The 15528-nt window shown below is 58.6% G+C and overlaps 1 protein-coding gene across 1 annotated transcript in view; it reads right to left on the bottom strand.

Moving 5' to 3' along the window:
* Nucleotides 1–15266, bottom strand: part of CACNA1G (calcium voltage-gated channel subunit alpha1 G) — a gene marked incomplete at both ends in the record, with an annotated part of 100482 nt that extends 85216 nt beyond the window's left edge. Inside the window, one exon of the mRNA XM_079544415.1 lies at nt 15025–15266. Within this exon, the coding sequence (XP_079400541.1) occupies nt 15025–15266 (242 nt within the window). The remainder of the gene's footprint in view (nt 1–15024) is intronic.
* Nucleotides 15267–15528: the final 262 nt, after the last annotated feature.

Below are 15528 nucleotides of genomic sequence, written 5' to 3'. Positions count from 1 at the left end.
GCGCTCTGGCCCAGGGCAACTTCATTGTGCAGATCTGAGAGACACTCACAGCAGCTGGAGGGCACGTGGAACCCTCCTGGAATATCATCTGGTGCATCCCTGTCCTGCTGATAGCCCCCATCCCACAATGGGGACCGAAGCATCCTTAGGAAGGATGTGCACCTCCCAGCTCACGTAGCATTGCATAATCAGAACCATGCTATAGAGTCTCACTTCTGCTCCGAGGAGGCTCACAAGCACACAAATCCCCCAGGCACTAGAAAATTCAAAACCAGACCGAGAGGAAAGGCACAAGGATGGGAGCCCGGGGGCACTTTCCATCCCCACTGCGGGCACACGGGGATGGGGTGCTTGCCACCTGATTCCCACAGGAGCAAAGAAAATTGGGTATTGGCCACAGAAAGCTCTGAACTGAGCACTGCAGCTGCTCGCAGCCAAACCTGCTTCTCAGAGCCTTCGGGGTCAGGAACCCACAGAGCGAGTTTCATGTCCGCATCAAAGGCAATCGCCATCGGAGCCCTCCACATAACGCACGCAAACAGATGGCTTGCAAATAAACAGAGCAAGCCAAAAATCACCAGCGGAAGCAACAGGGGGAAGGAATTCTCTGCACTCAAAGAAGGTTGCGATCCACTTGTGGGCAGCCTGAGGAAGGAATGCGGTGACGTTGGTCAAGGCAGTATATTAGCTCAATTATTCACAAGGAATTATTGGCCCCGCTCTACAGGGGGGAGAAGGAAAGCAGCACCAAAGGCTCGGTGCAGAGCGGTGAGCTCTGCTGCTGGGCTGGAGCAGGAGGCACTGAGTGATGCTTTGCTGGGGATGGAGCAGGGATGGTGGATGCTGGGGTTGGGAAGGGACCTCAGTCACCTCATCCCTTGCTGCATCCACGAGGCTTCTTGAGCAACCTATTCCAGTGCCTCCCCACACTCTGTGTGAAGATCTTCCTCCCAAAAGTTCCATTCCTGGCCATTTCAGCCAGATTCAAGGCGCCAGGCAATGGGGACAATGCAGCAGGACACAAAGGCTCACAGCTGAGAGCAATGAAAGACAACCAAGCCTTTGCCCTGGTACCAACTGCTCGTACAGCAAACCCAGCCAGCAACCCTGGCATGGATGGGCACGGGGCAGGGGGGAGTCCAAAAGAAATGGGGAAAAAAATAAAAACATAAGCACTGAGCAGAGTGCAGGATTTGAGGGGCATCTCTGCCAAAAAGTAGTAAATAAAGTAAGTAATTAAAAAGGCACCTCCCGGGATGAAGCCTCACCCGAAGGTGCAGGAGCCCCAAACACACCCCACGCACGTGGGCTGCCGCCCTCCTGCACCCCAGCTCTGCTCCCGGCCCTGTGTGAACGCCGCGTGGTGCTGCTTTCCCTTCCTCAGGGCCATCACTCCCAGGGAGCCACTTCCTCTGCAGTGACGTGACCACGCTCCCCCGAGGGCCCAGCTGCCCTGGGAGCCATTCTCAGGCCCATAAAACCACAGCTGGCCCTGGGGGTGGCTCAGAGATGAGAGCAGCGAGGACGCAGAGCCCATCCCATGCAGCCGCCGCACAGTGGCACGGGACAAGCGGAGCGGTTTGGCTGTTCCTCCAACACAGCTTGTGCAGAATGTGAACCCGTTCCCTGGGGTTATTATTAGAAGCAAGATATTTAAATCAGAAAATGAAGCTGCGGGATGTGCCAGGGCTGAGCTCGGACCCATTCCATCCCCATCGGCTCCATGCAGTTTATGGGGCCCTGGGGAGCAGAAGGGCTGCTCTGCTGGCAAACTCCGCCCGGGGAAATAGCGGGTGCTATGGAGCAGCAGCTGCCAAGATAAAGTTATAGAGATACACTGATATTTTAAAAAAGAGAATGCAAAATCGTGGGAGCATCAGGAAGGTCACAAGTGTGGGACTGAAGGCAGAGAGTTTCCAGTTGCCAATCCCCATTTCACAGCAGTGCTAGGGGACGCTGCAACACCCACACTGCAGGTGGGGACACTGATACAAGATGGGTCCTCAGGGCTTCTGACCCCTGGGACCCCACACCTCACACAGCACCGATGGATCCCTGCAGACCCCAGAAGCAGTGTGGAGGCAGAGTGGGGCTGGCAGCCCTCTGGGTGGGGGTCCCCATCACATGCCTCCCCCTCTCCATGCACGCACCAGGACATGCTTCCCCTGCACTGCTCCCCTTTCAGCCCCACATTTCTTCCCAGGAAGGCCAAAACCTCTCGGGTCTCCTAGCAGCTGTGTTGAGCCCATGCTGACATTATCCATTAACAAGAAGGGTTTGGGCAGAAGGGAGCTGCCAGCCCTGAGGTCCCAGCATCACGCAGAAGCAGCAACCCATCAGCACGCTGTGCTCCTTCCCCCCACCCTCCCTGCTGGCTCCCTCCCATTACTCCTCATGTCTTTCCAGTATAGATATTTCAGCTTTTTAACCCCACACGCTACCAGCAGCATTGGGGCACTCCTGCTCCAACTAAAGGCAGTAGTGATGCTTTGCAGGATCCCCAACACAAACTGACCTGGCATCCCAAAACCACCCCAAAACCCCCCACACGGCTACAGCCCCATCCCCATTATCTGCTCAGCAGCCCTCATGTAAAAGCAGGCCCCGCATGCCAGCTCCCGTGGAGCAGCCATGAAGCAGCGAGGGAAGGAGCGCTCATGGAGCCGTGCGAGATCGATCTCCCACAGCCCTGCTGCTCAGGGTGGCTCCTGGCCGCGCCGCGGCACACAGGGCTGCTTACTGCCCGCTCCGCACAGCCGCCCTCCTGCAGCCCAGCAGCCCGCCCGGTGCCGGCCCACAGCTGCAGCCACCCTGCACACAAGTCCTCACCGGGAGGTGATGGGCAGCAGGGAGAGCATCGGTGCTCAGAAAAGAGGAGGTGCCAATGCGGCCCCTGCGTTGCCGGCGGCAGCTCTCCGACGCTCCTGGCCATTTTCTGAGCCTGGTGCCCCCCGCGGTGGCACACAGCCCTGGGATGGACGCTGGCTCCTGCACCCCGGCTGCACCGCGGCCGTGGGAGGTGGGAAGGAGGCAGGGAGTGCGGCACTGATCCCGGCCAGAAATAACCTCCCAGCCCTGCAGGTTTTACCACCTGTCCCCACCTTCCTCCAGCGCAGCCGGCATCGTCCTGGATTCCTAACCCGGAAAGCTGCGAGGCAGGGGAGGAGCTCTGCTCTCCGGGCTGGTGCGAGGTGAGCTGCAGGCAGCCCGGCACGGGGATCAGCTCTGCGTTACACCCAGCAACACCAGCAAATGCTGCACCAGGTCGGTGCAAAAAAAACGTGTAATAACCGCGATGGTTCTCCCTCCTGCCCACCTTGGTCTCCAACGCTGACTGAGGCTGCAGGCTGCCCGGGATGGGGCTCCCACAGCACCCACAGGCACTGCTGCAAGGACAGAGGGTTCAGCTGAGAAGTGAGCAAGCAGCTCTTCCCAGGGGTTCGCTGCTAACACAATAATCTGCTCTGCCCACACGCATCCACTTGGAAGCTCAACAAAGGAGAAGCACAACGCGTTGGGTGCCAACAGCAGCCGCTGGCAGATCGCCGCCCAGTAACACTCTCACAGCCAGCAGAGGGATGGATGCTCGCTGCCCTGAGCTCTGGGAGATAAGCGGCTCGCAGCAGCCCTTCGGGGCACAAACACCAAACCTTCAGCCAGCACCACAGCCACCGCTCGCCCTGGGTTGGCTCCCAGCACAGCATGGCAGCTCTGCGCCCCGACCCCTCAGCCCGGATGGATTAGTTCAGTCACACAGTCCTATTGATTCAGGAGCATTAATTGGTCTTCACTGTTCAAACAACCACCTCAATTAGAGCCACTTTTCCTTTTTTCCTTGTTTCTTTTTTTTTCCCTGGATCCTTACCCTTGGCTCCGTTCGTTTAAATACCAGAATACCTCCACCGGCCTTGGGGAGAGGCAGCATTAACTGTACATTTGTATTCAATTTACAGCAAGGCCCTTTACATCCTCAATGAGCATTCCTCTAAAGAAAAGGAAGAAAAAAGGACACACACCCCGAGAAGAGCCATACCATGTCCTGCTCTGTAGCCCCCACTTCCCTCACTTCACCCCAGCCCTTGAAGTCACCCTAATTCTCATTATTTCCTTCTAGTGATTTCCCACTCGCAGCATCCCAAGCCAAAGCCCAGGAGATGATGGCAGGGTTTCACACTGAATTAAGCAGAGCTGGCTGCAGCCCTCACTGTGGCCAACACTGCTCGAGCCCCACAGTGCTGGGTGACCCCAACCTCAGCCCCACTCTGCCTGAGTCCCACAGGCCCCATGGGGCCAAAGCAGCACCGTGGTGAGAAGCCCTGCACTGACTTACCTGCCTTCATTTTTTTACAGGCTTGCTGATGGTTGAACAGAGCCCTAAGATTTCAGCCCTGCGCATAAAACAAGCTGGAATTTGGAAGCTGATTTGTCAGGTCAGAGATGGGGAGATCTGGGGCGTCTGGGCTTTGGAAGCTCACAGGCACAGGAAGTGCAAAGCACAGGAAGTGCAAAGCTGCCCCACACTGCAGGTTGGTTCTCTACCATGGACAACCAATGCCAGCCATGGATAAGACACACGTAAAGGACCAACATGCCCGATCCATCCTGTGCCAGGGAGGAACGGAAGGCAGCAGCAGGGACAGGAACCTCAGCACCCAGGGCAAGCTGTCCAGAGGTCTCCAACATCCAAGGGATGCAAAAATGTACAAATACCCAATTCTTTTAGTTGCCAGGGCCGCCAGCAGTTCCCACAGCACAGATGTGCAGGGATAAAGTATTTTGGGTCAGACAGCCCCACTGCACAGCACATGAGTCCAAGGCCTGCACAAAGCCAGCAAGACCTGGGCACTGCTGAGAGGTCCCCTACCTGAGGCTTCCAGCCCCACGGGCAACATCAGCCAGGTGGGGAAAAATGGAAGAGAAAGGCATAGCCTGAAAGTTCAGCCCCCAGAAAAACACAGCTAGCTCAGTTTACATCCTTTAAAACAAAAAACTGCCAACCTTCTCACAGCACCTGTGTTCATTTGCAGCAGTTTGCAGAAGGCAGCTATTCAAAAGCACTGGGGCAATGTGGTCGCAGTGGAAGGTCTGCACCAGCAGGCAAAGGAGGACTGAGCGCATCCACAGGAAGCCCTGCAGCAGCTGCAAATGAATGAATTCCTACAACTGTCAGCCTGTTGGTGCAGAACCTTGGGAAAACGACAATTTGAAACTACGTGGTGCCAGCACTGCCCCCAGCATGTGCACAGGCCTTGATGGGGTCTCATCATACAGTGCCACTTCCCCACCCCACACTGGGGACCACCAGCATAGCACCGAGCCCATCAGATTACCAACTCAATTCACTCCCCAACGCCTGCAGCTCTCCTGACAAACCGTCAGACGTCTCCCCCAGCCTCCAGCCCTGTGCCCTGGGAGCTCCTCACCATCCCAATTCCTGCTCCCAGCCCCGCAGCCCCCATCAGGGTCACCTCAGGATAAACCCAGAGCAGAGATTTAACGCAGCGATGCTAAAAACCCACCCAGCCCGTTTCCATGGGTACGGGAGGCACATGTTGCTATGTGATGTTCGGTCCGTCGTCATGGAGATGGCAGGGATGTCACCACGCAGGGCTGATTAGTTGCCATGGCTCTTAAAAGGCGTTTGTCCTCTGGGGACCTCCCAGGACCACCGGCTTCCCCCCCCCCTCTCAGATGCCACTGAGGTCCCCAGGACTGCGAGGCTGCAGCGATGGCAGCTCTGAGCTGAGATGGAGGCACTCGGCCACGCGCTGCTCGGCGCATCCCCCCGCCCCGCCTGAGCAGAGCATCCCAGCAACGGGGATCTGTGCATCACATTACAGTGCGACAGCGCAGTGACACCCCCAGCAGCCCCATACAGGACCCTCAGCACTACAGGCAATGGGGTCAGGCTATTTGCTGCTGGGGACCTCGTTCCTGGCTACAAATCATCACGCCTGACCCCGCTGATCCCAAACCACTTCCCAACAGCTCACAGTGAGGTTTGTATGCGGCCGCATAAACCCCTGTGGAAAATACTTACATGCTTTATTAAATAAATTAAAGGTATTATTTTCTCGTCATCTTGGTAGGCTTTCTAGGAAAGATATAATTTTTTTATTTAACTCCATTGGACAGAAAAATCCCCACAACCAAAAACCTATAGAAAGGTACATTATCCTGTAATGGAAAATTAGATTCCTCCTACACAATACTATAGCACAATTTAAATATAATGTATAGGAACATAACACATTATTAAGTGGTACTGTATCTTTCTAGAAAGACCTACAGCATAAGACTCTAAAAATTACTCCAAAAACCTATGAGGTTTCCATTTAGTCCAGCTGGCTTCCTTTCTACTGCATTCCGCAAGACTCTTCTGAAAGGCTGAGGTTTTAATTGCATCTCCAAACACTGCCACCATCTGAGAACGCCTCTAAACACCCCCGGGTGCAGCAAACCCCAGCGGGGAACCCCACTGTGGCCTTGGGATGGATGGACGGACAGGGGATGGACGGACAGATACGGGGATGGATGGACCCAGGGATGGTGGTGACACGGCTCAGTCCTGCACTCAGAGGCACCACTGATGCGGGGGGCAGCGCCGCCCCATCCCTCATCCTCACACAGCCAGCACTTTCTGCACTGCACTGTGACCGGTGCCACCTCCCCCTGCTCACCACCCCACGTACTGGGGGTCCAAGCAGCTGCCAGCATGTGCTCACGTACGCACCCATCTCTCTGCAACATGGAATGGCTTAGGGATAAAAGTTGCCTCTAGCTGTTGCCATAGAGACTCCCTGGCTCAGCAGAGAAAACCCAAATCTTGTCAAAAACGGAAGAATTTAAGATTTTAATCAGAAAGAACACACAGGGGGCCACGAGCATCGGTTTGTAGCTTTGCCTCTGCCCTGCGCTCAGCAGCAGGCACCAGGAGCTACCTGGGAGTGGAAAGCTATAAAAACCAAAGGGAAAGACAACCCCCCCCACAGCCCCCACCTGGGGAGGGCTGTAGAAGTGGGCCCTGCCTGGAAATGGCGAGGTCCTGGCTTGGAGAAAACAGGCAGAAAAACGTGAAAGGTTCAAAGGAGCCACGCAGAGGCTCTGTGCTGCTCTCCCCGTTGGCAGGCAGGGAACTGCAGCGCAGCGCCAAGCGGCCGCGTCGCACTGCCTTCATCCACTGCCAGAGGAACAGCACCAAACCCAACAACACGAGCAAGGCAAAATATTTCCCGGAACCTCCACTGTTTTGACCACAAACTTCACCTCTCCGCCGGTGCAGCCAGCATAAAACAAACACAGCGAAACCCAACCAACACCACGAGGTGGTTTTGGGAGCGTGTAAACTCAGCGGCCACATCCTCCACACTCCCTCCTGACCCGAGTTCTGCTCTGACCGCAGTGCAGACAGCTCAGCACTCCGGCATCCCTGCTGGGCCGAGCACTGCGGTGCCACCGCGTCCCCTTCTCCCACCGTTTGGCACCTGTGCCGGATGGGGTGAGCCCTGAGGATGGGGCTGCAGGTTTTAGGGGACAATCACAGTGCTATGGAGCCGGCGCCGAGGGAGGTCATGTCTGTGTCTGGCTGAGAGACACGGTTTGAGGAAGACCAAGAGCTTCCAGAGGAGCGGCGCTGGCTAGGGGAATATTGCTGTATGAGCTCAGCCTCTGCACGGGGATGGAAAAAATCACACAGCAGCCTCGGTGGAAGGACGCAGCACACAGCGACACGAGCACCGGGTGACCGCTGCCACCACACCGAGGGACACCAGCAGAGCCCACAGCGGGGGGACACAGACCCCGAGATGACACCAGCAGGAAGGTTCCCATGCCGCCCACCAAGAGCACCCCTCCCATCACACAGCGTGGCCCTGGAAGATGGCTTGGGCTCAAAGGTCACCGCGAGAGGAATTTCACAGCACCTTTTTGTGCCTTTGCATTTCTTCCATACCCAGTCTGCCTTGCTCCCCCAGTTCACTCCTGGGCTCAGCTTTGACTCCCTCTGCTCAGTGCAAGAGCTTTGCTGTGAGACCCCCTCCTCACGGGTGCTCCCCCCTGCTCAGCAGCCAAGCAGCCGCCCTCCACGGGTGCAGCCTGGCACTGACATGACCTCGAGATGCAGCTTCAGCACACAGGGTATCACCTCCCCTCCCTAAAGAGAGGCAGCGGAGCGCTCTGTATGGGATTCACCAAAAGCAGGGGAAGCCCCCAGCGCCTGGCACTGAGCCCTGCCCGCCCCGCTGCCCCCCCAGCGCCGCCCCACCCCCCCAGCAGCTCCGCTGCCGCTTCCCTGCGCTGTGCTGTGTGGGTGTATTTGGAAACGAGATCTTTCCAGCTGAACTGCAAAATGAAGCACAGGGATCACAACTCCTCGAATAGATTCATTGCACACACAGTCCCCGGGCTCCATCCTGCCCCTGACGGGGTGCAGAGGCAATGGTAAAAACCCGAGGTGGGAATCGAGGGGCTGGGGAGGCAAAAGGAGGGGATGTGGGGGGGTCACGGCGGCGCTTTTGGAGCATCTTTTTGTGGCAAAGTGGTTGGGGTGGCACAGGCAGCCATTGGGACACAGACTGGGGACAGGACGGGACTCAGCAGCTCAGGGACATCCCAGCACTGCTCACAAGAGAGGTGGCAATGAGCTGCGGCCCCACTGCCACCAAACATTTTCTCCCTGGAAAGGGTTCCAGCAGCAGGGCACCAAGCTGGACCCATTCACAGCACTGAGCGGCCGTGGGGTCGCAAACAACCCTGGGATGGACATGAGGCACAGTGAAAAGCAATCACATCCCCATGTGCACACAGCCAGGTCCCGGGTCAGAGGAATTCAGATTTCTGACCCAAAGAGGCAGACCTGCGCCATGACCCCGCTGATTGCAGCCTCACGAGAGTATCCCGAGACATATTTATGTTCCTCTGAAGCTCAGTCAATAGCCACATACAGTAGCAGCCACAAGTCAGATATTAATCTAATTCCCCTCCTCCCTGCCTGCCCAAATAAGCATGAACCCAGCGGCACCCGAGGCCCCGTTATCCATCATCCTCACAGGGCGCTCTGCACTCCAGCGAAGGCAGCAGCGCTGCAGCCGGGCTGCACACATGGGACGGATCCCGGGAGCAAACAGCCCGCACCTACCGGCAGACGCGGGTCCTCGTGCTGTTTGTTAGCAGACAATGCCGAAGTAGAGGGTGCTTAAAGTGCAGCGTCGCCCAGGGCTTAGCAAAGGGAACGTCTCCTTCCTGCAGCTCCGGGGTGAAAAGGAGCCCCCAGGAGCTAAAAATGAGCCTTACTCCCTGTTAACATCTCTGTTTGCATAGCGTGGCTGTCAGCTCAACACAAAATCAATGTTTTGGCACCGAGTCGGGCGTGGGGGCGAGCCCTGCCCCGCAGGAGGGAGCTTCATCCTCACGAGAGGTTAACGATCATGTTCTAATTGAATTAACAAATCATTAACGAATCCTGTACAGCATCCGGGCGCTGCTTTGGACTGCTGCAGCCACTGATGCCCCGGGAGCAGCAGAGGCAGTTGGTACCACACACACAGAGAACTGACCTGACCCAATTTGGCCCCAGATCCTGCAAACCGATGGGCACAAAGCCCCCTCCCAGCCCTGGGCACGCTGGGGGCATCCCAAGGTGGGTTGGGAGGATTTGCCAGGGGAAATCTCTTGGAAGAGACCCAAATGACAGATAGATAGGATGCTTTGCTACAGGAACCCTGCGAGTGTGAGGCTAGAGCCTGGATTACAGCCAATAAATCCCCTTTTCTTTATGAGCTCATCTTTGCCCAGCTCCCAGCTCTCTGCCATCACCCGCTCCAGGGGCTTCAAGCACTGTGGATGGGCTTTCCCTGCTCCCAGTGCACACCCCAATGGAGCAGGGCACGAGTGACAAGCACAGCCCCAGGAGCAGCACTTCCATCCAACAGGACGTGTGCTGAGGGCTCAGCCCCTGCCCAAACCCAAACAGCAGAGCCAAGCCACAGCCCATTGCCATCCATGTGTGGAGGGCCGGTCCTGACACCTCCGTGCCCTTCACACACATCTGAGCACCTGATGGAGCTGGAGCATCCCTGCTCATTGCAGGGGAGTGGGACCAGGCGGCCTTTCAGGGTCCCTTCCAGCTCAGACAACTCTGTGGTTCGACGCACACAGCCTCAGCACGGGGCCACAGCGCAGCTCCCAGCACTGCACAAAGCATCGCACTGCAAAAAGCAAGGAGCCAGCTCAGAACTTTCTCCCAGCAAATATCTCGCCTGAAAAATGTGCTTTTTTCCAACCGCTTGAAGCCTCTTCGCTCAGGCTTTGGTAGGAAGCAGATGTGAAAGCATCCCAAAGCACGCTCAATTGTTACTCACTCGGTTATATAAAACCATGAGAATTTCCTCCTCTTTTTTTTTTTCCTTAGCGCCAGGCCGGGTTCCTGGCTGTGAGGCCGCAGCTCGGTGCAGCCAGCCCAGGTTGGGGGAAACCTCCGCGTGCATCACCAGGCAAAGGGAAAATTTCACATCTAGGTTGCTGAGCGGAAAGCCAAGGCGCACCGCAGCCACCGCCAGGGGAGGAAAAGCCACGGCCTGGCCTCGTAACGAGCCCAGAAACACTCAGCCCTCCTAATTATGTGGAAATTTAACCCGCAGGGAGGCTTCCCAGCCCTCCAGCCCGGCCACAGCATGACTGCCCTAAACCCCGTGCGTGGGACAGAGAGCTGAGGGCTCTGCAGGGGAAAGCGATGGCACAGTCTGAGAGAAAAAGCCACTGGGGAGGCTGCGGGGAGAAGTTTCCTCTCCCTCCCAGCAAAACAGCAGATATGAAAACGATGAGTTAAGAGAGACCTGGGCTGGAGAACCCCAGGAGATCCCAAACCTGATTTTCTCTGTGAGGAAAAAAAGAGCGGAGCGGCGTTTAAAACAAAAATAATAGGCAAGTATTTTTCAGCACGGTGCCAAAACATCTGCAGGGGAGCGGGGGGGGAGAAGAAGGCAGAGCATTTTCTACGCGTCACAAAACCCCGGGCATCTGCAGAGCGGCCCCAACACCCCACGCCACCGAGCAGGGCAGGGCGCAGCGCCCGGCGGCTCCGCGACGTCCCCGGCACGGGCAGCGGGGGGTGCCGGGCGCTCAGCCCCGCAGCGCTCAGCAGCGGCCCCGGCAGCCGCCCGCCCCGCGCAGCCCCACTGGCGGCGGCCCGGAGGAGTCCTGGGCTCTCCTCGCTTTGCGGGTTTCCCCCTGGGGGAGCGGAGCCGTGCCGCGGGCAGCCGGGACCCCGCGCCGGATGACATAACAGCATGGGCTCGGCCCTTTGTCTGCGCGCCGAGAGGGAGGGAGGGAAAGAAAGGAAAAAAGAAAAGAGAACTTCTGGAAGTCATTACGGTTCCTCCGCTCCAGTCTCCTTTTGGCAGACGGCCCCCCCAGCCCTCCCCCAGCCAGGCTCGAAATGCCAGCCTATGATTTTTAAATGAGAAAAAGCTGCGCTCTACTCCAGCGCTTGGATAAACTCCTACACAAACTTCCAGATGTGACACAACCGCCTGGAAGGGGGAATTCGACGACGGATCTTCTGTAAAAACGCACGTGGAGAGAGCGGAGCGGCGGCACCGGATGGATCCGGAGATCCCCGTTGGGATGCGCGCGTTCCCCGGGTTGGGATCGGAGCTCGCGGCGCCGCTCCGGGGCGGCAACGAGAGGAGCTCGGCGGGGAGCGCTGCCCGCGCGGCGGGGATGAGGCCCGGTGCTATTTGTCCCCTGGGAGCGGGGAATAAAAGGGAAAATACTCATAATAATAAAACCCACGTTCGGCCTGCCCTTGCTAGAAGGCGACGGGTCCTGCTTTTCCCTGAGATCCCCACCCAGCACAGCTCGACCCGTCCCAGCCCCTTTCACTCCCGGAGCCTGGGGGGACGCGAGACCACAACCCCGACCCCGCAGGAGCCGCGGGTTGGGGGCTTCCGTGCTGCCCACCCCGAGCAGAGGCTGCTCAGCAGCATCCCGGTGCCTGTGGGGGTCGGCAGGGCTGGGCTGAACGCGGGCTCAGGTGGAGCAGAGCAATTCTGACCCCTCTGTGGGTTTCATTGACCCAACGAAACATCTCTTTCTGTTTGAACCTCTCAAAAACAAAGCACTCCAGTTCATTAAATCCAGAAGCGAAGCGCTGCACAAACGCGCTGAACTTCAAAGACCGCTGCTTGTGCTCCCGCCTCAGCACACCCAGATCCACACGGCCCTTATCTCCGCTCCACAGCTGAGCCCTCAGAGCTCCCGCGCAGCCCAGGCACATCCCCACGCCGCCGGGCACACAGACATCCCATGCCGGGCAGCGGCACCCGCCTCGCCTCCTCCATCCTCGCTCTTCAATCGGGGCACAGCCCCCAGGAAACAGCCTCGCCTCTGCCCACAGCAGCAGGCTGGCGCAGACCCTGCTGCGGCCTTTCGTCCTCCCCTCCCCAGCAGTGCTTTCATGTCATAAGAGAAACCCCAGTAACTGGTTTCCCCCACCCCCCATAGGCTCCGTTTCTCCCCAGCACCCCTGCCTGCCCCCCCGGTGCCCGCAGTGCGGAGCAGCGACCACTCAGCACATCCACCCCATCCCCTTCCCTGGGGCCAGGCTGTCAGCCCAAGACCATAATGGGGCAAATGGGGAGAGATTGTGAGTTTTGAGGTTAAAAACTTGAGGTTTGGTGCTCTGGAAGGTTCAACGCCTGGATCAGAACAAACTTGACAATCACTTTCTTGCCCTATGGGAGCTCAGCACAGGTCCCCCCATCAGCCAGGGAGAAGCAACTGCCCAGGCAGAAGATGCTCCACATTGAACCAGGGTGGAAAAGTCCAACACACAGCCCATCAGCCACAGCCCTGTCCCTACTGGGGACAGAAGCAGCATCCCACCGGCTCCCAGTGCATGGGGATGTGGAAAGCCCCGGGACAGGCCAGCCCTGGGGACATGGGGGCAGTGGGACGGGCAGCAGCTCCGACATCCCTCCCCACATCCATCAGCTGGATTAGCACACAGCAAACTGCACCATGGCTGTGCCAAGCCAGCAACCCACACTGCCACACCATCCATCCATCACCTGGCTGAGGGGCAGCAGGGGACATCGGGAAGGGCAAGCATGAGAGCCCTCAGCTCACCCAAAGACAGGTGAGAGCAGAATGAGAGCCCACAGGCAGCCAACGAGAGCCCCTCGTCAGCTGTCAGCCCCCACGGGCCAGCAGGGATTGTGCAGCCATGTGACCCCAGCTCTGCTGCTCCTCTCCAGAGCAGCTGGTGGCAACAAAGACCTCCCAGTGACACGAGTGGATGTTTTTAGCACTGAGGCACGATTCCTAGAAGATGACAGTGCGAGAAGAGCCGCTTTTCTGACCCAGCATAATAAGAACTATGAAAAGAAAAACCTAAAAAAAAAAAAAAAAAAAATACATAAGCAAGCAAAGGACTTGGAATGCAGAGAGCTGAAGTGATGGGCAGGGCTCTGCTCTGCCTAATTGCACCTCAACCACGCAGCAAGGGATGGGATGCGGGCACCCGCTGCCCAGAGCCCCCTCCCTCCTCGCACGGAGCCTGCGGTCCCCTGGGGCACACAGCAGGATCCAGCCCCGACCGCAGGGAGGAGGGGAGGGGGCTGCCGCAAAGCCAACCAAAAGCACGCAGGTGTGAACACCTGCTTCCAAACAGCACCATTAGGAGGGGAGGGAGAAAAGGGAGAGTTTCAAAGCAGATTTAAGTCAGTTGTCATAAACGCTGTTAGTCAGAGGAGGCGAGAAGGCACAGCCCTGCAGCCGGCCGGCGCTATCTCTTCCCAGAGAAGAACGCCTCGCAGAGTTCCCAGATTTCCTGAGGTGCTGAAATCAACTCAGCACTCAATTGCTTCGCAGGTACAAAAGAGATCTGGGGGAAACTGCAGGGAGCCTTCAGGACTGGGAAGAGAATCTTGTTTTTCTCCTCCTGGGGACATTCTGGGAAGGAGGCAGCCCTCCCAGCAGACACTTTACTGCTGCAGCCCAAGTGCAGCACTGTCACAACTCCAGCAGCCCCTCACTACTGGTCCCGAGCTCAGCCCCACGGACCTGCCAACAGTCCCCACGAGCACAAGACTTACATTGGGGCCCTCTGTGCTATATAACACATCCTCTCTCTGCCCAGGCCTCTCCTGCTCCACATGTGGGGTTTCTGCCCATCCACACGGCCCCACTAAGTTCCCATCCAGCAGGCGGAGGTGGCTCCCGTGCACCATCCCTGCCAGAAGCCGCTTTATCTCAGTTTGCTTTTTGTCTCTGCAGATAATAAACGCAGCCGGAGTTCGGGGATGGCAAAACGCTCGCGCTGCTACAAACCGTGTGCCAGCTGCAACTCAGCTCCGAGGGCTGCTTTACAGGCACTGAGACCGCGGCAAGAAGTGGTTTTTCTATTGTCTTTTTTTTTCCCCCCCCTTCCCATTTCTGAAAGCTTGAAGTTGGCTACAGCAGCTCAGACACAGCCTGCGCAGAGCAAAACAGAGCTGGAAGGAGACTGGATGCCTTTGTGGGGCTACAGCAAGCAGCAGCCCCAGCCCCCACGTAGCCGGGGGTACCCCGACTGCCTGCCCTGCCCGACCCCTCAACTCCGCGAGCACAGCCTGGGCTGGGGGGGGACCGTGAACCCCGCCCGGAGGGATGTGCATTATTTAGGGATCCCAAAGCCAAGCAGCAAACCAACCCCCTGAGCAGCCCCCTCCCCCCCACCAGTAGATTCCTTAAAACCCTCAGGGAGAGCCCGAAACGGGTAAGAAACGGGGTCAGGGAGGAAGGAGGGTCCTGCAAGGAAGGACGCTGCGGTCGGGACCCCTCGGGGGGTGGATGAGGAGAGGGGAAAAGCTGCAGCCCAGCTTCCCGTGCCCGGGGGTCGCGCCGGGCGGGGAGCCCCGACCCTGGCAAACTTCGCGGCCGGACAGCGCGGTAGGGCCCCCCCTGGAAGAGCAGCCCCTTCCCCAGCCGCTCAGGGGACCCCGGGGAGCCGCGCTCTTACCTCGCCGCCGCACCTGCAAAGGATACGGGTTACAGACCAGGCGGAGGCACCAGCTCCGCGGCCGGCTCTCTTGGCTCAGGTAGAAGAAGACGACGGGGGCCAACGCCGGGTAAGGCAGCGCCTCCGCCTCCGAATCGCCGCTGCCGACCTCCCGCTCCCCCGGCCCCGGGCGGCTCCCGGCCCCGGACAGGTCGTTAAGGCGGATGAAAGTCTTGGCTCTTCCCGGCTCCGGCTCCTCGTCGGCCGTTCGCGGTCCATCCTCGTCCATCCTCCGGCGGGCGGCCCCGGGAGGGGCCGGGGCAACGCGGGGAGAGCCGGGGGGGCGTCTAGAGGGGCGCGGCCATAGCGGGGCCGGGGGGCTGGGGGCTGCGCCGGGGCGGCTTCAGCGGCGGGGCTGCATGACCGGGAGAGCCGCTGTCTCACCCCCCGCCGGGCCCGGGGCCGGGCCGCCCCCCTCGGCCTGCCCTGCCGGCTGCGGGCTCCGTAGCTCCTCCTCGCCGTGCCTCCGGGGGGCCCGAGCCGGGCGGGCG

This window comes from Tetrao urogallus, assembly GCF_951394365.1.
Source record: "Tetrao urogallus genome assembly, chromosome: 18".
Taxonomy (NCBI): domain Eukaryota; kingdom Metazoa; phylum Chordata; class Aves; order Galliformes; family Phasianidae; genus Tetrao; species Tetrao urogallus.
The sequence above is the reverse complement of the archived record's forward strand: the minus strand, read 5'-3'. Positions and strand labels throughout refer to the sequence as shown.